Here is a 24706-nt window from a genome sequence, read left to right as displayed (position 1 = left end):
TAGGGGCTAACATCATCCCATTTCACGGATGAGAAAACTGGGGTGTAGAGAGGGAAAGAGATCTTACCCATAAGTAAATGATGGAACTGAAATACAATTAGTCCTCAACGACACACATTAATTGAGGCAAATAGGAATGACCCCCAAACATGTAGAAATTTAACATTTGGGGGAATATTTTAGACCAACCGTAGCCAGTTTTTTCTATAAGGGCCAGATAGTAAATGTTTTAGGCTTTACAGGCCACGTGATCTCTTTTGAAACTATTCAACTCTGCTGTTGTAGCACAAAGGCAGCCATAAATAAATACGTAATGAACGGACATGGCTGTGTTCCAATAAAACTTTACTTACAAAAACAGGTAGCTGGGTGGAAGTAGCCTGGGGGGATGTAGCTGACCTTCTCTTTGGTCCTTTTCTTTAGGTAACACATTTCTCATACTAACTATATTGTCCTGGCAATGATGGGGCGGGGGTGGGTGGGGGCGGTGGGGGCGGGTTGCGGGGGGGTGGCGGTGAGAGAGCTAATGTTTATTTGGCCCCTATTCTGTGCCAGGCTCTGTGCTAAGTGCTTTGACCTGTTAGCACATTGAATGCAGAGAACACCCCTCTTAGGAGGTTAGCAGCTCTCTGTTTAATTACTCTTTTGTTTAATGGGAGATAAACTAAGGCTCAAAGACGCTTACTAGCCTAACACCCTGAGCAGTGGAGCTGGGATTCAAACCCCCTCCAAGCCTCACCTTTTCTACCACGTTACAGCTGTTCAGATAAGTTTGCATCCCATGTGTTCTCACCACAGACATGATACAGGTGTCTCATAAAATGGGAGACAAGGTAAAATGAGACTTGGATTCAATTCTTTCCCCCACGGATATCTGAGAGCCTGTTATAGCGACAAAAATGAGCTCAGCAGTTCTTCCAATTTACTAGGATTTCGAGCATCACTGAGTCCTGTTCCCCAAACCCACCAATAACCACATCAGCCTCAGCCTTGTCTTTCTGGTTTCATCTAAAGATGGTCCCACCACTTCTAATAGCACCACCAGGCAATGAGTGACTTAACCAGCAACCAATCACATGTGAGTAAATCGAGTTCCAAGACCCAATGAGAGTAGAGTTCCCGGGCTAGAACCATCCCTCCCCTCCCCACCCATTGCCACAGTTCTCTCCACCAGTAGTACGTGGTCCTTCCTTTCACTCATTGGTCACTCCTAGTGACCAAGGTGGGAGATGGAGCCCAGGATGGAATCCAGGAAAGACTCCCGATTCTAGAACAAAGCCCCAGCCAGTCAGCATCCCATAGGAAATGGTGCAAGGCTTCCATCAACGCGCTGAAAATGCCTGACTTTTATGGACTGAACAGCCATGAGGGGGGTGATGGGCCAGTTTAATAAGCTCTGGGTGGTGAGAAATATGGAAACCTTTTCTCTGCATCTGCCCGCTGGGTCACCCAGCTCTGTGGCTTGAAGAAGATAAACCCAGGGTGAAGGGTCACAGAATAGTGACAAGTGAAGGTGGAAGGAGCATCCCCGCCTCCCACTTAAACTCTCTCAAGGTGTCCAACAGCCATTCCTCCCCAAGGGAGAGTCAGCCTGTGTCCCCCAGAGCCCTCGCTGGCTGGACTGGCGATCATCTGGTGATGGGACCTTGGGCAGGGGGCGGGGACACCTACCTGAGGAGACAGGCCATTGCTGACAGGGTTCATGTGGTTGGAGGGCGCTGCCGGATTCATGAAGCTCTCAGAGTAGCTGGTGAAGCTGTGGCGAGCTCCGTAAGCAGAGCTGGTGTCCGCGGCTGCAGCGGCCGCAGCCAGGCCCCCCTGGTGCATGGTGGACGGCGGGAGGGGCTGGGGCCGGTGCACGGTGCTGCCCCCATCTGTGGAGAGACCCAGGAGAGGGCCTGAGCAAGTGGCCTCACCCCAGAGGGCGAGGGAGGGCAAGTACTTCCTGTTTGGAAGGCAAGACCTGAGCCTCCTCCTCCTCCCAGCCTCCGTCCATCGGATGGAGAGGGGAGGGGACCACCTTCTCTTGCTACTTGGGATGGGACGACTGGCTTCTGGGCAGGACACTACGGACTGACGAGTCTTGACTGACAACCTCTAGGCACCTACTATGTGCTGGCCTTGTTCTCAGTGGTTGGCACATAGTAGGTGCTCAATAAACGTTATCTGGACTGAAAGTCAGATCTCCTTGAGGACTGTGTCAATCTGACCAGGCCTGTCCCGATAGCACTTTGTGAGTGCCGACCACTCACCAGGTGCTTTTACAAATAGTGTCTAAGGGTATGAAGCAACAGTGATTCCCATTTTACAGATGAAGAAACTAAGGCTCAGTGGGCTCAGGGCCCTTGTGCAAGGTGACAAGGCTAGTGAGTTGGGGGGTCAGAGTTTGAACTGCTGTTCTGTTCCTAGCTGCTGGGCTGCTCTTCATCTCTGTCACAGCCCCTCCACGTAGCCTTCCGGCAGATGGGACCATCACCATTGGCAACAGTTCAATTTCTCATCCAAAATCACAGGGAGGCCTCTCCTCAGCTTCTAGAACTCTAGCCTGCCAGTCCTTTAAGAGGCCGCCACAGGGCTCCATGAGGCAGAAGTCAAGTAGCAGGATTCTTAATGTGTGCTGGGGGTGGAGGGTGGGAAGGGGAGGGCAGACTGGGGGCCGGGAGCCAGGGAGGGAGGGGAGTTACTCTTCTCTGCCCACCATCATCTCTTCTGCATTTTAATAAGACCCAGGAGATGCATGTGACTTTACAGTTTGAGAAGCTCTGTTCTAAACGTGTGCACGGAGGCGACCTTGTTTATCTTCACCTGGATGCAGAGCCAAGTAGTTCAAGGGCAGGACCCCATCTCTTTTGTCTTACTAGTCTGTCCACATGAAAGCAGACAAACAGCCATTAAAAAGAAACCAAATACCCTCTTATTGTTTCTTTGTTAAGGAAGGAAGGGGTGGGTGGGGGTGGAGGGGAATGAAAAGGTGTGGCTGAGATGCCAGGATGGGCCTGAGCACTCACCTTGGGAGATGGTGGTGGTGGGGTAGGTGGAGTCTGGCAGCTGGTAGGGGGGCAGCGTGGGCATGCCGGTGGGCGGGAAGCCTCCTGGCAGAAGGTGGTTGAATGCTGCCAGCTGGTTGGCTCCTGCCTGTTTACGCCAGCGGGCACGGCGGTTACTGAACCAGACCTGGGGGATGGAGAGCGGAGCATGGAGAGCGCTCAGCTTGGCTCCTGGCAGGGAGCTGAGGCACAGCTATACCCTCCATCCAGCCAGCATCCTCTTCCGTGGGAGGAGATCCCCACCGCCCTGCAACTCGGAACAGTTTGCAAAGTGATTTCACAGGTACAGTCCCATTCTGTCCTCCCGACCGCCCAGTGAGGAGGTCATTATCATGATCCCCATTTTACAGATGAGCAAACTGAGACCCAGAGAGAGTGGGGGACTTGTCCACGTGACAGGGTGGGTCGGGGAGGCACAGCCGGGTCTGAGTGATTCTCAGTCCAGTGCTCTTTCCCTGCAGCTGCTCCTGCCCCCAAAGATGTATGACCACCCTTGTTCATACACATGCTCACTCCTCACCTTCTCCAGGAAGCCCCCAAGGAGGAGAGGCCACATATCTGGAACCCACCTGAATTGAGACCCACCTGCCACACTCAGATGTGAAAGCTAGTTCTTTGTCCAGAGCCTGAGGCCCTGCTTGGCTTTCGCTGCATGGGCCCCCTTGATTAGGAAAGCCCACCTTCCACAGACACAGGGATTGATTAAACACCAGTGGGAAGACAACCTAACATCTTTGAGTTTCCCTTTCCTCCAAGATCTGTGCTAGCTGTTCGTACGTCTGTCCATACAGAGACCCATGAGGCCTGCCCTCCTAGTCCCATTTACAGAAGGGGAAACTGAGGCTCAAAGAGGTCAAATCACTTGCCCAAGGCCACACCGCTAGTCTGTAATAGATGTGAGGTTCAAACTTCAATCAGTCTGACTTCCTAGAACCTTCTTGTCTGGATTTGCAGCAAATTCCCTGGGACAAGCCAGAGAAATATTAATATAAGAATGAGTGTGCAAAACGGGGCTGCTGTGAGAGAATGCTTCTCCACCTCTGGACTTTGCACATGATGTTCCCTCCAACCTAAACACTCTTCCAGGACTGGCTCCTTGGCCTGTGGGGCTCAGCAGAAATGCCTCCCCCCCTGCTCCTATGAGGAATCCCTGCCTCAAAAGTAAGTCCAGGCAGGTCCCCATCCCCTTCTATCAGGAGGCCTCCAGCTGTGAGCTGCCTCATACAAACAATTATTGTCTTTATCTGTTTCTTTGTTTCCCCTTCAGGCCCTAAGCCTCACAGGCAGAGGCCAAGAATTACTGGCCCATGGCTCACAGCTCTATAGGAATACTTGTTGAATGAATGAATGAATGAATGAATGAACGAACAAATAAATGAACAGTGGAAGGCAGAGATGGCTCTGGTGTGCCTTTGCTGGTGCTTGGCCACAAGGCTCAGTGGGGAGTCCCCCCCTGGTGGGTGAAGACATGGATCCCCTGGCATGGATCACTTAAGTAAGACACCCAAACCCCTGGACGATGTCTGCTGACCTGAGGGCAGTCTCAGCAGGGATGGAGGGGTGTTTATGGCCCCTGGTATCGGTTGTCCTTTCTCTCAGGGGAGAAACGGTGTTCAGCTTACCAAGCTGGCTGAACAGAGCAGCTGGCTCTTACCCATTAAGGATTCACAGAAAAAGGAGACATGGCAGCCAAATCAAGATCAAAAACTGGCTCCCAAATAAAATGAAGGTCCTGGCTTTTCCCCCCCTCCTCAAGGCAGCGAGGGCTTCCCCAGGGGCGTCCTGGGTGGGACGGATGCCTGCCAGTCCGACTGAGGTAGTGTTACCTGCTCCCTGCTTCAGAGGGAGGGTGTGGGGAACGGCTTTGTTTTAAATCAGCATTTCCCAAAGGGTGGGGCTCCTACACTCCCGAGGTGGAGAGACATCCCCAAAGGTGAGTGACACAGATGATAAATAACCCTGAACCACTCCCATCTCTTCTGGGCCTGGGGCGTGTGGAAGAGAAAGTCTCACCTTGGCACTCAGCCTCCTTCGTGCCTTCCTAACACTTGCCAATCTCCCTGTTTAAAGCACAGAGAGGACGCCCTGGCAGGTGATGTTTTCCAGCAGAACTTTCCCATGTTGTCTTGTTTTCCCTTGTGTGAGTGTTTCCAGTTGCCTTCCTTTTTATGATGAGAGTGATATGCATGTTTATTTTAAAATACACCGATTTTATTTTAAAAAGTAAATGACAATACAGATAATATGCAAATGTGGCCAAAATCCTGAAGATGGTCAGAGAAAGACTTAAGTTTGGGACACCGTGCTCTAGTTTTGCTGCATGCAGCTGTTTCTTCGGCATGGGTCATCTGTTCCTCAAACAAAGAGGACTCAACCAAGTTGGAAGTGTTCTCCCCCTTTCCCTTCCTTTCCCTCCTCCTTCCCGCCCTCCTGACTTCCCTCCTTCCCATCTCAAACTGTTCCTGGGACTCCACTCTGTGTCAAGCAGGACAGTGAGGATAGAAGGTGAGCAGGACACAGTCCCAGCCCTCAAGCTGCCCTTGGCCTGGGCACACGACAGATAAGTCAGAGGACAGCTGCTCTCTGGTGCAGTCAGCTCAGATGAGGTGGCATGCAAGGTGCTATAAGGAGTCTGAGGAGGGGTTTCCAACTCCTCTCAGCATCCAGGAGGACTTCCTGGAGGAGAGGACACGTCTTTCACTTTTTTTCCCTCTCCTCGCTTCTTCCTCACTGTCCTGTCTCCCCAGGGCTGCCTCCACCACAGCAGGCACCTCCATCCTCACAAAGTGTGACATGATGGTTAAGAGCAGGGACTCTGGAGCCCAAATGCCTGGCTTTGAACCCTGCCTCTGACTCCTAGCTAAGATGGGCAAATCCCGTTATTCCTCTGGGCCTCACTTTCTTTGTTGCTAATAACCGCCTACCTTCTTGGTGGTTCTGGACCTCAAAGGAGTTAACACAGGCAAAGCGTTTACTTAGAACAGCATCTACAACTCTTATTCTGCTGGAAAGCATCCGATGGCTGAGCTGGAAAGGCTCTTAGACAGTAATGTACTGCAAGCTTCCTATTTACGTATGGGGAAATGGAGGCTCCAAGAGGGACAGTGGTGGCCCCAGTGTCCCACCCAGAATCCCTGCTCAGGGTTGAGTTCTTTAAAAGTAGAGGCTGCATTTTATCATTTACTTTTGGTCCTTCCCTCAACACCTAGCTCTGGTAGCAGGACACTGTAGGAAGCATCAGTTTACTGAGTTGAACATTTCACCTGGCCCTTCTTTCAATGTAGCACCGAGGAAAAGAACACGATGGACAGACTTGGGCTCGGGTCCCAGGACAGTCACTTATTACGTGTGTCTTTAGGAAGTTGCTTCTCTTAGTGAAATCTCAGGTTTCTCACCTACGAAATGGAGAGACTAATCGTCCCCACCTCCTAGGATTACAGTGAGAATGATGAAGATAATGCATGTAGGGCGCTGAGCATCGTGCCTGGCACCTAGAAATGCATCATAAATGTCACCTAGTGTAATGAAAAGATCTGGCCTAAGTTATTACTTAGCCAGTCCCTCTAGTGCCTCCAAAATGGAATTCTGTTCAGAATGCGCCCAGCCCACCCCCAAGCAAATAGCAGGGTTCTGATCTGGGGCCATATGTAAAGAGTTGCACACAGCCCTGGTCTCTTGGTGCTGGTCATCTGAAGGATGAGATGTTTTCATAGGCAGTTGTGGGAGACACCTGGGGTGGCCTCGGGACCTGTCAGACCTGCAGCCTCTGTTTCTAGAAGAAACACACAGGCTCAGGGATCTTGGAGCTCAGGACTAAATAGATTTGTTTACCTGCAAGGAAGATGTATGCAAAGATTGGCTTCGGGACCCCAGTTGTTTAGAAATGAAGATTCTTCCAGGGAAAGGAGTCATTGTTCCCTAGGCATGCGTCCCCCCGCCTCACGCCCCTTTCCTACCCTTCATGGTGGTTGGGCTTTCTGCGGGCTGAGATGGGGCGTCTCCACCAGCCATCGGGGGTACCATATAACACCATATAATGCCCTGCAGGCTTCACAGGGAGGCTCCCGACCCTCTGCTGGGGAGCAGGGCTGGAAGGGAGGCAGAGGGGGTGATACACTTGACTGATAGAACCCCGCCTGACATATATTTACCTGCTTCCCTGCTTATTTGGACATCAGCCCCATGACAGCAGGGATTTCTTGTCTGCTGAGTCCCCTGTGCTCAGAACAGTGTCTGGCACATAGTAGGTACCCAATATGACTGCCAGATGAATGAACCTGGAGTTTCAAGGGTGGCCAGAATTGAAACCACTAAGAATAGGTGGAGTTTAATAATAATGGCCCCTACTCAGGGCACTTCTGTGTGCCAAGCACTTCCTGACTCTGTGTCTGTGTGTTTAGGTGCAATCATTTAATCCTCAGAACAAAGTGGACCCTATTTTTGTCATCTCCATTTTGCAGATGAGGGAACTGAGGACCGAGGGAGTAAGTGATAGAGCTGGAATTCACACATGGGCGTCTGGCTCCGAGACCACTCTGACCCACTCCAGTATCCCGTCTCCCGGCACCATTGAAATGTGATGGCATAGGACTGCAAAATCCCCGAATCATAGACTCTTAGAATCAGACGCCAAGACCTTAAAAGTATACAGCCCTAAAATCAAAGCAGTGCTTAGAGGGCTTCAAGGTCCCTGCCCCCTTGTCCACAGCAGGAACCCTCTCCCCAGGGTCTCCGATCCACTGGACATTGCACTTTTCCGTGCACACTCCGGTTACAGGGATCTCATCACCTCACAAGACGGCTCTGATCGTCAATAAGTTAGGATCCTAGAACTTTAAGGAGCCTTAGTGCTCATTTAGTTTGATCCCTTTATTTATAGATGGGAGACTAAGTCTCAGGAAAGGAAGCTGACCTGTTGAAGGTGATACAGCTGAGCAGAGGCAGAAACCGATGGGAACCTGGTCTGTGGCTCCCGATCTTGTGTTTTAGTCCCTGCAGACCTTTATATGGGATTTAGGACATTGTCCTATCGGCCCTGGTCTCCCCCCAACTCTGAGGGGCCTCTCAGAGCAACCGTGTCCTCCAAGCCTTCTCTTCTCTGGGACAAATATTCTGTTATCCCTGTCTTGATTTTTGGGTCCACCTTTGTTCATTTTTAAAAAACTCAACATGTATTGATCCCTCCTCTGCTGGGATCAGGCCAAGTTCTCAGGCTAAGTGTTGTGGGGAGACCCCGCCCTGCCCTGGGGGAGCTCAGAGCCTGAGGGGGGAGACCCCGCCCCGCCCTGGGGGAGCTCAGAGCCTGCTAGAGTAGTCAGCACGCAGAGGACGGCGGCCTTGGTCCCCTCACCGTGAGTTTGCCTGGGCTCTGGCTGCCCCCACCCGTTCCCAGGCCCCCCTCCATCCTTGGACCTTGAGTGACACCTGTTTCTGAGTCCCCTGGGCCAATAAAAGCACTGCCCTGACAGCCAGGAAATTTTACAAGGAGCGGTCAGGCTTCCAGGTGGTGGGAAGCAGCCGTGGCCACCAGACGTGGGAATGAGAAAGCACTCAGGAATGTGCCCAGAACAGCTGCAGGAGGATCAGAGGCAGGGGAGGCAGGCTGGGGGCTGGGGGGCAGGCTCGGGTATCACCCCGGAGAGGAGGGGAAGGAATGAGATGAGCTGGCTGCTGCCGCCTGCCCCCTTCCCCTCAGGATCTCCCTCAGTGGCAGCCAAGGGTCCCCCACTCCAGGATGGGGGTGGGGAGGGCAGAGGGAGGTATGCTGGTCCCCGGACTGCTTAAATGCCAGTTTGCTTCTAGAACTTTATTGCTTTTCAAATCCCAGGCTCTGAGTCCATTTCTTCCTTCTGGATGGCTAGAACCTGGGCTTGGCATCCATCACGCTTGAGTTCCAGGCCCAGCTCAGCCTCTGCTGAGCTCTGTATCCCCCCCATGTCGCTTCTCTGAGCCTCAGTTTCTGTGCCTGCGGCTTGGGGAGTGGCCATCCCGACCTGAGAAGGTGGTCTGCGGTTCCACCAGGTCACATGGGGTAGCCCCCAGCACTGCAGCTGGCATAAGGTAGGTGCCCAACAAAGGCTGGTACCTCCTTGGGTAAGATAGAAGCGCCCCCAGTGAGCAGTTGGGGGCGGGACCTCTGTAGACCCACCTCCCCCATTCACGGAGAAGCCAGGCCAAGAACGGGCTCCCACAGGAGCTGTTCATCAGACCCCTCTCTTCCTCCTCTGCAACCTCCCCGACCCACCCAGCCTGAGCCCGTCCCAGCCGGGCCCCTAGAGACTCTGACTTAGAGAACTGTAGACCTCGTGGAATCTGAGAGCTCAGCTTGGGGAGCGGAGGCAAGTCCCCCCACCCCACTGCAGGCCTTGAACCCCAGACAGACTCTGCTCTTTCTATGCCCTCCCTTCCCCCGGCCCATTGATTAGGAGCCACGCACTTTGAGGGTGTGGAGGGCGTGTTCTAGGTCTGCCCACCCTCCCCCGCATGCTTCTAACTCACCAGGAACATGCTCCCAGTCACTTGCATGCTTCCCATAACAGGAAACTCATTACCCATCTTAGGAAGCTACGTCTGTTCTGGAATTTTTGTCCTGAGTACTTCCTCCCCTCCTCAGAGATTTGGAGATTTTTCTACTCCCTGAGCTCCCTCTCTTGTGGCTGAACCAATGTCCTTCCTCCCTCCCTCCCTCACCCTTTTCTCCTCTCCCTTTCTGTCTCTCCCTCCATTCCTCCTTCCCCCCTTCCCCCACGCCCCCCACGAAGTTCTTGTCGGCAGGAGGATGAAGGCAATCCAAGTCCTCACCGCAGCTCCTGGCTTCCCTGGGACTGCCTAGGGATTAGTTAATCAGTCAACATTCGCTGCCCATTTACTCTGTACCAAGTGCCAGGGCAACACTTGCCTACACGGTTCCTGGATCACTTGCTGCAGAACCTCCATCCCCACTCTGGGGGGTGCCCACTAAACCCTCTGACCCTGGCCACTCCCACCTTCCCAATCCTGGTCTCCGGATGATGCCCACAGCACAAAGCCCCAGGCGCCCCCTCACCTGCACCCGTGCCTCCGTCAGCTTGGTCCTCTGCGCCAGCTCCTCCCGGGTGTAGATGTCCGGGTAGTGAGTCCTCTCGAAGGCCTTTTCCAGCTCCTCCAGCTGCTCGGCTGTGAACGTGGTCCGACTGCGGCGCTGCTTACGTTTCAGAGGGAGGTCGGGTTCTGACTCCACGTCCGAGCCCTCATCCAGACGGTTGCCTACAGCCAGGTGAGAGGGAGGAAGAGGGTGGGGGCCCAGTGAGATGGAGGGGTGCTTTGTGCACACCGTCAGGCCACCATGGCACTGAGGCTCAGACCCCTCCTGAGCACAGGAAGGATGTTCCCCCCGGCGCTATTTATCAGCGTGAAGGCTGGGAAGCAACCTCTCTGCCCAACCTTAGGGGATTGGTTAAATGCCTTATGGCCCAGCCATTCCTTTAAAAAAATAACCCCTGTAGTTGGGCATTTAGGTTATTTCTACTGACACGGAAGGATGTCCATGACATAGCACTCAGGGGATGGTTTCATGATGAAACACACTTGTCAAAATTCTTAGAACTATATTCTTCAAAAGGGGGAAAATTTTACTGAATATTCACTGCACCTCAATAAACCTGACTTTAAGAAGAAGGCAATGTACAACCAGTGTGTGGAGATCAATCCCACTTTTGGAAAAAGCATGCATAATGTATTATGGAACACTACACTCAAAAGACTAACAAATGTTAACCTTCAGGGTGACAAAATTTTTGTTTTCTTTTTAAAACTTATTTATAGGGGGCTTTCCTGGTGGCGCAGTTGTTGAGAGTCCGCCTGCTGATACAGGGGACACGGGTTCGTGCCCCGGTCCGGGAAGATCCCACATGCCGCGGAGCGGCTGGGCCCGTGAGCCATGGTCGCTGAGCCTGTGCGTCCGGAGCCTGTGCTCCGCAACGGGAGAGGCCACAACAGTGAGAGGCCCACGTACCGCAAAAAAAAAAAAAAAACAACAAAAACCACTTATTTATAGTTTAGTATTTCTTAAATGATGATCATTTAAACAATGCCACTATTGCATTTTTGGAAAATATTGCAAAAATTAATGAAAGGAAGAAGCAGGAAGAAAGACAAGGATGCTGGAAGGGAGCAGATGCTTGTGCCCAGGGCTGGCAGTCAGGAAGCTTAGATTCCAGGCTTGGTTCTCTCCCAAATGCCCTGAACTGTGACCCTAGGAAGGCTACCTTCCCTCCTTGGGTCTCAGTTTCCCCATTTACAGTATGAAGCGTTTGGACTATGTGACTTCTACACCCAGGCCCTTCCTCGGATGTTCCAGGATCACTGAGTGATCTTACAGGCTGGAGGAGACCTCACCTGATGACCTTGGCCATAGCCATGACTCCCACCACATCATCCCCATTAATTTCCACCCTGGAGCCTAGGGGTAGGTGAAGGCCTTTGCTTCCTGTGCAGACAGAGCCCAGGAGCCTGGCCCTGGACGGGCTGTCAGGACAGGAATTTACTTCTGTTCCAGGTCCAGGTGATGGAGGCTGCAAGAAGGGCTTGATCAAGCTCCTCCGCAGTCGGGGCTGAAGACTCCCTGGGGGCCGAACTGACTCTCCACCCCCGTCAAGCTTGGGCCTCCTGCCCACCCCTGATCCATCAGAAGGAATGCTAGCAAAGAGCTCCCTAGCCAGGGCTCTGAAGCTGCACCCTCAGGAGCGTGGAGGAGGGGGCTGGTGAGAAGAGGAAACCAAGGAAGGGAAAAGAGAAAGCAGGCGGAGATGGTCTTCCTCCTCCCCACTCCTGCTTTCTCCCTTTTCTTGTTTCATTTCTCCCTCCCCTCCCTTTCCATCTCCATCTTTGGTATTTCTGGAAGTACATCTAGGTTTTGTCATTCATTCTTTCCCCAGAGCATTGACAGTGCACCTGCTATGTGTCATGCGCAGACTATGTAATCTGTGTTCTGGAAGCTCAACTGAGTCAAGCTGGAAGAGCTTCAGAGATCATGTGCTCACACTACAGATGGGAGAAACTGAGTCACAGGGAAGGAACATGACACACCCAAAGTCCCTCAGCAACTGTCCACACCCACACGCAGACCCTGCTCTCCTGTCCCCCACCCTGTTCTTACCCAGTGGCTTCAAATGTTGGTTATACAGATAGGTCTAGGCTCCTCCCACAAGGGACAGCTGTCCCCCCATCCCTGAAGAAAACAAAACACCTAATGCAACCTCTTAGATGTCAAGTGGAGGTGAAGGGAAAGGCATTCCAGGCAGGGGGAAGAGCATGTGCAAAGGCCTGGCGTGTCAAAGGGCATGATGCGTGATGCCATCATGGGGCTGCATCCCCCAGAGGCAATGCCCCTCTGCCCCAGATCCCCTTTCCCCCATCCTGCTGACACGGCCATTGGGAGGTCATCCCTGCTTTTCATTGGCCGCTGATTGTGACGCCACACAACAAGGGAACCAATGGCAAGGAGACCTGCCTTCATCGCTGCCTGCTCACCCCTAAAGGCAGAGACCTGCGGTCCCAGCCACCCCCCTGCCCTTTCCCAGCTGCCCAGCTCCCTGTCACTAAGAGGAGGCCAGAACAGTCACAGCTGGCATGCTGGGGTGCTTTCCCCAGCACGTCTGGGGCTCAGAGCCAAATACAGCTAATCCCAAGGATTCACTTCCTGAAACTCACTGCATAACTTCGATTTTCTGACATCGACAAGGAGAGAGCCCTTGGGGCCTCAGAAGGAGAAAGCTGAGATTGGCAGGCAGGAAGGGAGGCCAGCCTGTAGATGGGGAATGGGACACCGGGCTCTGTCCCCCAGTGGGGACCCTTGGGCTCAGACAGGAGCTGAGATGGGCAGCAGGGCTGTTGGGGGCAAAACCTATGGGCAGAGATCATACTCAGAGCTGTGAGGTCAGATTGGGGAGGAGATGGAGAGCCCCAGCTTGATGGAGAAGGCACAGCCCTGTCCTGGGAGAAACCCCAGCCTGATTAAGTCTCAGTTCAGTTTAGAGCAGCGCCGTCCAATAGAACTTTCTGTGATGATGGAAATGTTCTAGGTCTGTGCGGTTCAATACGGTAGTATCAGCCACGTGTAGACCGAGCACTTGAAATGTGTCTAGTGCAACTGAAGATCCGAGTTTTTAATTTTATTTCATTTTCCTTCAAATTTACTTAGCCGCACGGGGCTGGTGGCTACCCCACAGGACAGTGTGTCTTTAGCACCGCTGGTCTCTCTCTTTTTTTTTTTTTTGCGGTATGCGGGCCTCTCACTGTTGTGGCCTCTCCCGTTGCGGAGCACAGGCTCCGGATGCGCAGGCCCAGCGGCCATGGCTCACGGGCCCAGCCGCTCCGCGGCATATGGGATCCTCCCAGACCGGGGCACGAACCCGTATCCCCTGCATCGGCAGGCGGACTCTTAACCACTGCGCCACCAGGGAGGCCCTGGTCTCTCTTTTTAGCAAGGAGAGGACAGGCCTCAAGATCTTTCTGCATGCACTAGTCTCCAGGTAGAATTTGATGACATTGTTTGTTTTTAGGATATTTGTTTTTATGGCTCCCATCTGTTTATAGGACATGACAGGCATATTTCATTTACAAGAGAATTCGTTTCCTTGAATTCAGTTTTTAAAGATACTTCTGCACCAAGTAAAATATTAAGGAAATAATAGAATAGGCTGTAGGACTGTAACCAAAATCATAAGTGCAGTTAGCAAATGACTGACTGGAGAAAAGTTCTAGGTGCTTCTGTTACTAGACCTTGCCCAGCCTCAGTGCCCACTCAGGCCCCACGTGCATCGGATGCTCTTGCCACTCAAAGTACTTCTGGCTTTCTAGGTGCTTCATGGAATTCTGTGTTTACTTCTTCCTCATCTCCCTGTCCCTCCTGCCCCTTACTGAGCACAGATCTGGGATCTCCTCAAGCCCAGAGAGACACTCAGATGGAAACCCAGACTAGAAAAGGAAGAGCAGGGCCCACAAGTCTCTGTTGATTGCAAAGATCTGGAATGATCCACTAGGATGATGGTGGTTGCCATAACAACCTTCTGGATGCTGAGTGGGGACAGCAGGGCCGTGTCCCAGTAGCTGGGAGATCCAGAGAGATCTCAAGAGAGCTGGACTACAGTCTGTGACTTCAGGCCCCTGGAAAAGATCTCCCGCCTCCATCCTGGCCCATCCCAGGGGAAGAGACCCCCTATACTAGGTTGGAGCCATTCTTTGGTGTGCCATCCTCATGGCAGGTCTATGAAGCTGGCACTATTGGTTCTTTTACAAATAGGGAAACAAAGCACAGAAAGGTTCAGTAACTTGAGAGCGGCCACACAGCCAGTAAGCCCACGCTCATTCCTGGAGAGGGATAGGGCGGGAGGACAGGTGGAGAGGGAGTTTCGGGGGCCCCCTGGGGCAGCTCTGGTCTCGTCAAGAGTCCTTTCCTGGGAGGCCTGACACCTGGATTCTGAGCTCTGTCTCCACCCTTGCTGTGTGGCTTTGGACAAGTTGCATCCTCTCTCTGGACCTCCACTGTCTTGGAGGTAAAAATGAGGATAATGATACATCCCTGCATGCCTCACTGGACTGCTCTGAGGACAGAATGAAATGAAGACTATGGGAGTAATTTGGAACATGTAAAGGGCACATGAAGGATGATTATTATTATTGATGAGAATAATGATGATAATAACAGAAAAAAGGAGCATCAGCTCACTCCTACTCATCCAGCAGAACCCAGATGGTGGGTGTCCTCCCCCAGGAAGCCTTCCGGGCCCATACAGGCCAGGCTGGTTTCACTGCTCATCCTTGGAGCTCTCAAAGCTCATCAGGAGACATCAAACTTGCCTGTTGATGGGTCTCTTGGTCCCACTGGACTGGCAGAAGGGACACAAAGAGTCCTGATGCCACCCCATCACCTTCACTTTGGTTTCCCCTGTGCTGCCTCTCCCCCTCCCCACCCCTGGGAACCCTTTAGCCTCCGAGTTAAATTAATAGGATTAGGTGGACTTGGCCACAGAGAGGCCCTGCTGTCTGGGGCTGAGTCCTCCATGCATTGGAAGCTGGTTGCCTCTTGGTGAAGCCTGGGCAGCTGGCACAGGGTGGGGGACACATAGGGAGGGGGACATGGGCTCACATCCATTAAACAGAGGCTGGATTTGGGGTGACCAGTGGGGGAGCAGCCTCCTGGCCATCTGCAGCCCCTGCCTTCCTGCTCTGAAGCAGCTCTGGATAGAAAGGTCCCAGTGTGGGTGGGACAGAGCCTGGAGCTGGTTTGGATAGCCCCAGGAGAGGAATACGATGAGGGACCCTCTCTCTGGGTTCCCAGATCCTGTCTTGCTTAGGGATGTGAGGAGTCCACTACAGAGCAAGGAAGAAACAGCTCCTCCCTCGGGGCCCTCCCGATCTTACGGGGGAAGAACAGCCTCTGGCTTAGGAAGCTTCCAATCTGATGGAGGAGGCCTCACCCCTGTGATAGGAATTCCCCAGTCTGATGGAGGAAACACTACTTCCAGATGAACTGGGGCCAGGACAGGCATAAACAAGGAAGACAGCTCTGTGATTTGAGAGCAGCCTGAGGATAGAATAAGGGATGAGAGGGTGACAAGAGCAGTCTGGCTTGTCAAAGCTTTAATGTGGACAGGAGCAGGTCTGCTCAGGTCAGAGTCCAGCTCAGGCCAGGTTGATGGAAGTGGAGAGAAAATCGCTGGGGGGCAACTCTCCTGTTCTCTACCCCAGCCTCTGCCCCCTCCTTTGAAGCGTGCTGAATTTCACAGCCACTGACATGGGGGGCCTCAGTTACACCAGCAAGGCCCCACCATCACTGGCCCTGCCCACATGTCCAGACTCACCCCACCACTACCTGTCCAGCTCTCAGAGTCCTAAATGACCCAGCTGGGCTGTCTCACACCTCCCTGCCTTTGAACTCCAGCCTCCTCTGCTCGGAAGGCCTCACCCTTTCATCGGTGCACTCCTGTTCACCCTGCAGAACCCACCTGGTGGGTGTCCTGGGTCCATCCAGGCCAGGCTGGTTTCACTTCTCATCCTCGGAGCTCTCAGAGCTCATCGGGAGACATCAAACTGGCCTGTTTCTGGTCTCTTGGTCCCACTGGACAGGGAGATCCTTGAGTCCAGCAGAGACTGTGCCTGGCACACAGCAGGGGCCTAATAAAGCCTCCTTAAATGAATAGAGCTTGGCAGAATGCTCAGAAAGTTCCTTTCAATCTCTGACACGCTGCAGTAGTCACGACCCTATACTTGTGCATGCACTCTACAGTTTATAGTCCCTTTCATAGTTCCAACACTAATCTCTCCCAATGGAAGGTCAAGCAGGCAGGATTAGCCCCATTTTACAGATGGTCGGTGAAGTCTCAGGCCAGTGAGGCCAGGAAGAAAACCCAGGACTTGGGACTCCCAGCCCAGTGAAAGCCAACTTTGCTATAATTCCCAGGTGATGGAGAATTCCATTTCTGATCATGAAAACCAAGGTGGCTTCTTCTCCATCCCACCCTCCCAAACTTTCACTGTTCTCCCTTTTGCCAAAGAAAAGCATGGAAATGAGATGGTCACAATTTCTGGACCTACCCACCTCTCCGAAAGGCGGGAGGGAGCTGAGCCATCTCCAAACCAAGTCCTTGGCATCGAAGATCCGTGGAAGCCAGCAGTGGCCCTGAGGTTTGGGGTCCTTATCTCAGCCCCCCAACTCAGGGACACCCTCCCACCCCGCTCCTGAGCTCCCCCGTCCCCGCAGCCTCCCAGCCCAGCCTTTATTACAGTTTAACATAGGCCAGCTCACAGCCGCAGCAGAGAAATGAATCACATAATAGTTGATATGCGTTTTAATCAAGTAATTCGGGCACAGCCGAGAGCCAGCGAGTGTGGGCTGGGTGTCCCTGAATACCAAACAGGCCTGGGCGCAGGTCTTGGAAAATGGAAAAGTCATTTACAGCTCAGCTGGGGGCCCAGCGAGCAGGGGCTGTGGCGGGCGCCCTCCCAGCCCCTCCACAGGAACTGCTCAGCTGTAACCAGCGTGGTGTTCGTGCAGCTCAGTAGGGCCGGCGGGAGCTGGACCAGACAGCACCCAAGGCCTGGTGAAGGGGGTGGATGGAGAGGAGGGAATCAGACTCCTAGTTACACCTCCCTGGAAGCGACCCCTCCCACTCACCTTCTCTGCCCAAACTACTCTGGGGTACCCTTCTCAGCACCAGCACCCAGGCATCCAGGTCACAGACCTTAGGAGTCCTTAATAACCCCTTTGCTTTCCCATCACGCCTCACAGGCAGTCAGCCCAGCACCAGAAGCAGGTGATTCAGCATCCTGGTTAACTGTGAACCCACCCCGCCACTCCACCCTTGGCCTTGCCCCAGAACCTGTCCATCTCTCCCTGGACTCCAGCAGTTGTCTCCAGCCCCAGCAATCGTGGGCCTTTGCACAGGCTGTGCCCTCCGCCTGGAACACCCTTCCCATTCCCCTCTTGGCCTGCAGTTTGCTGCTGGCTGGAGCAGGGCATTGAAAAGCACTGCTGGGACTTCCCTGGCGGTCCAGTGGTTAAGACTCTGTGCTTCCACTGCAGCGGGCGCGGTCCGATCCTGGTCCTGGAACTAAGATCCTGCAAGCCGAGCGGCGCGACAAAAAAAAAAAAAACCATAGGCTCCTGACACAGTTTGCCTGGATTCTGACGTGTAAAATATGGATAATGATAGGAATCCCCTCCCCGCCAAGAACCACTTTCCTTGCTTTGCAGTTTTTCCATGGCACATAGCACAGTCAGATATGCTAAATATTCCATTTTATTGCCCGTCCCCAACCCCCTCCCCGCATCTTCCTGGCCCTCACTAGAGTGCAAGCTCCAAGCAGCTGGGCGTTTTTGTCTCTTTTGTTCACTGCTGAATCTCCAGTGCTTGGCATAAAGTGGACTCCCAAATATTTGTTGAATAACGGAAGGGATGAGTAAATGAGGGAGTATATTAAGGCCAGGAAAGAGTGCCAGGGACAAGCGAGTGCTCAGCAAGTGTGAGCTTCCATCAAGGCTCGTCATTTTCCCACTCAGTTTGGGACCATTCCTCCAGGAAGCCTTCTGGAGGACGGCACCCTCTCCATCTGGGTCTGGGGTGCCCACCTCTGTGCCCTCACGGGTGGGGCTCAGCCAAACTGTCCCCGTGGATTCATTTCAGTCCTGCTCTCCAAGAGGCCTCCCGAGGGGTGGGGAGGGATTGGTGAGGTAGGGGTCCAAATAGGTTCCGTCTGGCTCCAAATCCTATGCTATTTCTCAGCGACTGACGGAGACCCAACTTCACTCTGCCAATTCCAGGAGGAGAGGGAAGGGAGGAGAGTGTCTTTAGGACGCCTGGGTGGAACTCTTACTTTGTTCATAACCTAAACGTGAGAAAACTTTTCCTTCTCCCGGAAGTCCCCATCAAACCCCAGCAGGCTGCCTTTTTTTTTTTTTAAAACTCTGAACCTTTGGTAGCTGATTTGCATTACAAAATACGAGGCCCCCATGGGGTATTCTCTGATTGTGGCTTCTATGCTCACAGTATGGTCCTGTCCTCAGGCACTAGAGGGCACTCTTTATACACTCCTGCCAGGAAGGGGCCTATCTCGGAAGAAGGAAGTAGTACTGTTTGAAATGGTACTGTGTAGTTGCATCTCCAGAATTCAGAGCCATGTTTTCTCATGATGGATCCAGAGCTCTGTCTGCACCAAACTGTGAACCAAGCCCAAGTCACATGTGGGAGAGAAGAGTGGGTTGGTAGAGGGCTGGAACTGTCTGAACCAGCACTCCGTCAGGGAAGACTTCCTGGGGACAGAGAGTTCAAAACTAATGTTCGCCTGCTTAGGGCAAGAGGTTGAAGCTGAAGAGTGGTGATGAGTGCTGGGTAGACAGCAGAGCCCGCTCTGTCGGCTCCTGAAAGGGGGCTTGCCAGCGGGGCTCCGCCTCACAGAGCGTGGCCAAGCCTGTCACCGGCAGACCCTGGGAAGAGGCGAGCAGAACAGAAGCTGTGGGATCCGAGCACCTGAGCTTGAATTCTGGCTCTGCCCCCTGCCGCTAGAGACGCTGAATGTGTGATTGAACTCCAAGCCTCGTTCTCATCCTTTCTAAAATGGGGGCAGTGATGGGAGTCAAGGGGGAAAGGAAGAGAGAAAACTATGTCCGGAGGCTGAGCTCCAAGAATGGGGGTGATGGGCACCCCCCAGCCCTGGCTGAGCAGACCCCGTCTCTCTTCTCATTCAGGCAGAAGCCTGGCAGGCGGGGAGCCAGCGCTCTGGGCTCCGTCCCCGACCTGCTGTGTGACCCTGAACGTGTCACTTGTCCTCGTGGCATCTCCATTTCCCCATCCACCCACGGGAAGTAAGAACTGCCATCCGCCTGCCCCTCTGGGTGTTGGTGTGGCTGCACAGATGGAAACCTCGAGACATCACCAAGGGGCGCCTCTGATGCAGGGATCACAGCCTGCTGCCCTACTCACTGAGGAAAGTTACTTCGCTCCCCTGGGCCACAATTTCCTCATCTGTAAAAGGAGGAAAATCACATAGTGCTGACCTCACAGAGTCGTCATACGTGAAAATTAAATGAACTACTGCAAGACAAGGCTTACAACACTCTCACGTATACAGTAAGTGTTCAACATATGTTAGTTGTTGTTATTATTGCGATTACGACTGATGCCCGAATACAATGAGAACTTCATCTACCTCTGGAGCACATTTGCCTGGCACAAAACACGAAGGCAAGGAATGCAGGTATGCACGCATGCGTGAACAAATGAATGAATACCCCTTTGTCATTCCTTCCTTATTCTCCTACGGTGGAGGCTTTGCACAAACCCAGCCACACCCACAGACCCCGCATCCCATCCCCAGGGGGAGCCATCCCAGGAGCAAGTGGTGCCCATGGAGAGGAGAGGTGCAAGGGTCTCAAGTAAGCCATCCAGCTGGGGCACCAATGCTGGCGGGCACAAAGGGGCCAAGGCAGGCACTCAGAAAGCTGGGCTGGGAGAGGCCTGGGGTGAGGCCTCCAAATCAGTGAAGGAGAAATGGCAGCAGCTGGGGCCCCAGTGGCCAGACGAAGCCGCCCTGCGTGGCGGCAAGGAAGAGGCAGCCTGGCCACCCGTCAGAGGCCCACAAAGCCCCTGTGAAAGGACCACACGCCTGGGAAGTCAAGCCTGCCCAGACCCTCCTTCCTCCACCTCCCGACCTCCACTCCCCCTCCTCAAAGCTGGAGCCTGGAAGGCTGCAGCCACTGGAAAGTCGTCACAGAAGGTGGGATGGAAAATGGTTTCAGGACCCCGGCTCCATCCATCAACCCTCCTGCCTCCAGGCTCAGCTCTGAGGAAGGGCTTAAACCTGGGGCTCACTGAACCCCGAAGACTGGGCTCTGTGACCACACAAAGTCTCCTACAGCACGACCGGGCGGGAAGGCCACAGGAGAATAAACAGAAAAAGAGCTGCTGATGTGTTTTGAGCTATGTGCCTTTCCCGTGGTAAGTCACGTGGTCCCATGATAACTCTAAGAGGTGAGTGTTACTATGAGCCCCACGTTACAGATGAGGAAACTGAGGCTCAGAGGGACTAACTTAGTGGCAGACTGACAATTAAACTGGGCAGCTTGCCCCTGAGTCCCTGTCTTCACCATCAAGGTGACCCCTGTAAGCCTGGCATTCAGGGTCCTCCCTGCCCGGCCCCAAATGTGCCTCCCCTGAAGGTCACTGCCGGGCCTTTGTACCCCGCGGTGGCCTGGGATGGTGCCCTCACACTACTTCCTACTGTCTCTCACACTTCCCCCATCCTTCAAGTCTGGACTTGAAGTCCACCTAGTCCAGGAAGCCCTCCATGACTGCCACACCCTGAGCGCTCTCCTGGAATCCCTGTGGCATTTGCCCCCCGTGCCACCCTCTCAGCACATGGCCTCGACTCCTGCTGGGCGCTGACAATTAAGTTTGTGGGGTTTTTTGTTTGTTTGTTTTTAGTTTTTCGCCACACCTCACGGCATGCGGGATCTTGGTTCCCCGACCAGGGATCGAACCCGTGCCCCCTGAATTGGAAGCGTGTAGTCTTAACCACTGGACCACCAGGGAAGTCCCAATGTTTTAAGGCTTGTGTTCTGTTTACCTTATCATCCAGTTCGCAAAAGGTTTATTTGAACTTCTCGAGGATGGGAACTAGGTCTCCCCCATCAAGTTGGGGACACTCCAGAGTAGAGGCTTCACCTTCACAATAAGACTGGCAGCTTCTTAAAGTTGGAAACTATATTTCTTCTAACTGGGCATTATCCCAGGGTGGGGTGACTGGGCATAGCTCTTAGTTCCTTTCATTCTAGAATGTTCTTAATAACAGTCTCCATGGGAACTGCAGCTGTCAGTTAAACGAAGAAACCATGGACCTTGCCCTCCCAAACACAACAAGGAGAAGTGACTCAAGCTTCCTCAAAGTCATAGGTTCTCTCTCGGGACTCTGGGCTGATTCCTTTTCCCTCGGGAGCCATTTCTAGCGATCCAACTTCCATCCAGCCCCACCTCCATCTTTCTTTCTTTTTTTTTTTTTTTTTTTGTGGTATGCGGGCCTCCCACTGCTGTGGCCTCTCCCGTTGCGGAGCCCAGGCTCTGGACGCACAGGCTCAGCGGCCATGGCTCACGGGCCCAGCTGCTCCATGGCATGTGGGATCTTCCTGGACTGGAGCACGAACCCGTGTCCCCTGCAACGGCAGGCGGACTCTCAACCACTGCGCCACCAGGGAAGCCCTCCATCTTTCTTTAAATGGGCCTCCCAGAAAGCTCTGAAACCTAACATCACATTGCATATCAAGGTGCACCACAGACCCACACGGACAAAAGCCATAGCAGTTACTGTCCACCACCATGGAAACAAGCGGATTTCTCAGAACCCTACCGCCTTTGAAGAGAACCACTCATACAGGTGGGCAGTGCTGTGAGTGTGGGTTTGAAAGTGAAGCAGGATCACTGGAAAAACAAGTCAGACCTTTAACATCGCTTAATGGAGGCCAGCCTTCCTCCTTAAGAACAGAAAGCTTTACCTGGGAAGCCCACCTAACAGAACAGACTTCCCCTCTGTAGACCAACACCAAAGCCTTCAACTTGAGTTACTTCTTCACCTATTGCTGCCTCCGGGAACTCCAGATTAAAATACAGATAGTCACTGCAGACGTGACGCCCCCAGGCCTGCTACAGGCAGCTGGCACCCCGGCCAGAGGAGGGGACTATTACCTTGCCCAGAGGAGGGTCGCCAGGGAGCCTGTGGGCTGTTTGGAAAGACTAGGGGATTCCAGACTGGAACCCTGAAGTTTGCTCCTGACTTTGTCTCCAACTTGCTGTGTGACTTTGGCAAGTCTAAACCCCTCTCTGGGCCCCCTTTTCCCCATCCCTGAAAACCAGAGGTCCTCCTGGGTCTCTAAGAATGACCCTGAGAAGGGGGCTGGGCTGTATCTGATTTATTCATTACTTCACACTCCAGAACCCAGTATAGTCACTGGCATACGTAGGGCTTTGGATAAATGTCTGTTGCTGGATGAAAGAATGATGATGGATGGGGCTAGTGAGGAGCTCCAGAAGGGACTGGGATTCTAAGCTGGGAGTGCATTGTGGGCTACAAGACACCCCAAGATCATCTGATTCCTGTGGGGGTGAAGAAGGATGGATTTCATGACCCTCGTATTCTGCCCAGGGCCAACCCTGCTCGCCAGTAGTCCCCAACCCTTCTTCCTCTCTTGGCGGAAGGCGGTGGGGGAAGGCTTTTCCCCTCCCCGCCCCTCCCCCTCCCCTCCTAGCCCCTCCCCCCTCCCCTCACCTCTCCCCAGCCTGTCGTGGGCCCCTTGTGTCTATGGCTGGTCGCTGGGCAGCCCGGCCTTTCATGGTGCATTCTCCTGCTGCCCGCTCCCCAGCAAGCCCATCCTGTCGTGCCCCCATCAATCTATGGCAACCCAGCCTCTCCAGCTGGCCTGGCTGGGCTGTTCCCAGGCAGAGCAGGTCCACAGTGGAAGGTGGTGGAAAAATGTGGACAAATTTCTGATTTGCAACACTCTGGGAAAGAGTTTATTGCCATTGTTTGAGGACGAATGTATAAATAAAGCAAGGCGAAGATTGCAGGGGGAGGCTGATGAAAGGCAGAAAACGAGAAATTTTATGGCCATAAGGAGCGTACTCTAATGGTGATTTTTGAGGCACTGGACCATGGTAGTTACTTAGCCAAATGATCGCTGTGAAGCTGGGCAAGGCGGCTTATTTCTTAATTACTGTTACATATTATGTCAGGCGGACGCCCCAGCCCTGGAGAACTTGGTCTTGAAGCAGACACCAGCATGGAGCCAGGTCCCAGTGCTGGGATGCTGGTGGGTCCACGGCAGGCCATCGCCTGCACCCATCAAGGGCAGGGGGTTCCCAGGGCCCGATGACCTCTCCTCCTGTCCAGGCTCCTGCCCCCAGGTATGAATTCATCCACTCAACACATAGGTGTAGGTTCTGAGCCAGCTGTGGGTGATAGAGCAGAGGATGAAATGGACAAGATGTCCAGTTTGAAAAGATATTCGCAAAAGGCAGCTAGGGGCTCATCTGGGGACAGAAGGGGGAAGGAGGCAGGCTGTGTGACCGGAAGGGGGTGGAGAGAGAAGAGGGACGCTCTGGTGTGCTGTGTCACCTGGGCCAGGTACACTGCCTCTGTGAACCTCTGTTTCTTCACCTGTGAAAAGAAGGGCAGGACTAAATTCTCTCCTTTTGGCTCTAACGTAGTATGGTTCTGAAATTCTAAGATGCTGTGATTCTGTTGCTGTTGGAGTTGGTGAGGTTGCTTTTTCAAAGGTGATCAGCACTTGTCCTGTTAAATACTTTCATCTTCTTTGGTTTGTTTCTGTCACGTGATGCAGTAATAGAAGGGGGGGTGTGTGTTACAGTTTATTTAGGGTCTGCTAGGTGCCAGGAACTCAACACGCATTGTGTCCTTTCATGAAATCCTCACAAGCATCTCTTAGGGTCAGTGCTCTTTGGTAAACGCTCAGAAAGGTGTGGAGACCTGTCGGATGCTAAGTGGCAAAGCCTTCCTTCAGCCGAGGTGGGTTCCAGGCCAAAGCCAGCGAACGCATTTTAAGTCAATCAAGCTGCCTCCCCAGCATCTCCTACAGGAGTGGTTCTTAGGGCATCAGAATCCCTGGGAGGGCTTGTGGAAACACAGATTGCTGGGCCACCCACCCCCACTCCGGGGGTGAGCTTCTGATTCAGTAGGTGGAGCCTAAGAAGTTGGATTTCCAACAAGTACCCCAGCGATACTGCCTCTGCTGCTGGGGGCCACACTTTGAGAACCACTGTTCCATAGAGATTCAAAGACAAGTAGCAACAGCTAACAAACAAAAACCACGCTGCTCCAGGGAAAGGGAAAAGCATACAACTTTTCTTGCTATTATCAGAAGGGAGGTAGAGGGGCTGAGAGTGCCAAGCCCACAGCCCTTCACCACACCGAAACCCTAGAGCTTTTTCACAATGATGGGGGAGAAAACACTCACCCAGGCAGACCCAGCGGGGGGCCAGTTTGGCAGGTGAACTTTCTTCTCTGCGGTCCTTGCTCCTGCAGCTTGCCATGGTGGCTGGGTCATCAGACTCAGGACAGACCACCTGGGTGTCTGGAACCCTGACCAGGGCCCAGCCTGTCCCTGCCCTGCCCCA

At 53.2% G+C, this 24706-nt stretch overlaps 1 protein-coding gene across 2 annotated transcripts in view; it reads right to left on the bottom strand.

The window, feature by feature from the left end:
- Window positions 1-24706, bottom strand: part of PAX7 (paired box 7) — a 98995-nt gene that overhangs the window by 34790 nt on the left and 39499 nt on the right. For both annotated transcript variants that reach the window (XM_060080274.1, XM_060080276.1), the window contains exons 5-7: window positions 10093-10292; window positions 3009-3174; window positions 1672-1874 (exon numbers count right to left, since the gene is read on the bottom strand). In XM_060080274.1, coding sequence (XP_059936257.1) covers window positions 1672-1874; window positions 3009-3174; window positions 10093-10292 — 569 coding nt within the window. The remainder of the gene's footprint in view (window positions 1-1671; window positions 1875-3008; window positions 3175-10092; window positions 10293-24706) is intronic.

Source organism: Mesoplodon densirostris, chromosome 2, assembly GCF_025265405.1.
Source record: "Mesoplodon densirostris isolate mMesDen1 chromosome 2, mMesDen1 primary haplotype, whole genome shotgun sequence".
NCBI lineage: Eukaryota > Metazoa > Chordata > Mammalia > Artiodactyla > Ziphiidae > Mesoplodon > Mesoplodon densirostris.
The sequence above is the reverse complement of the archived record's forward strand: the minus strand, read 5'-3'. Positions and strand labels throughout refer to the sequence as shown.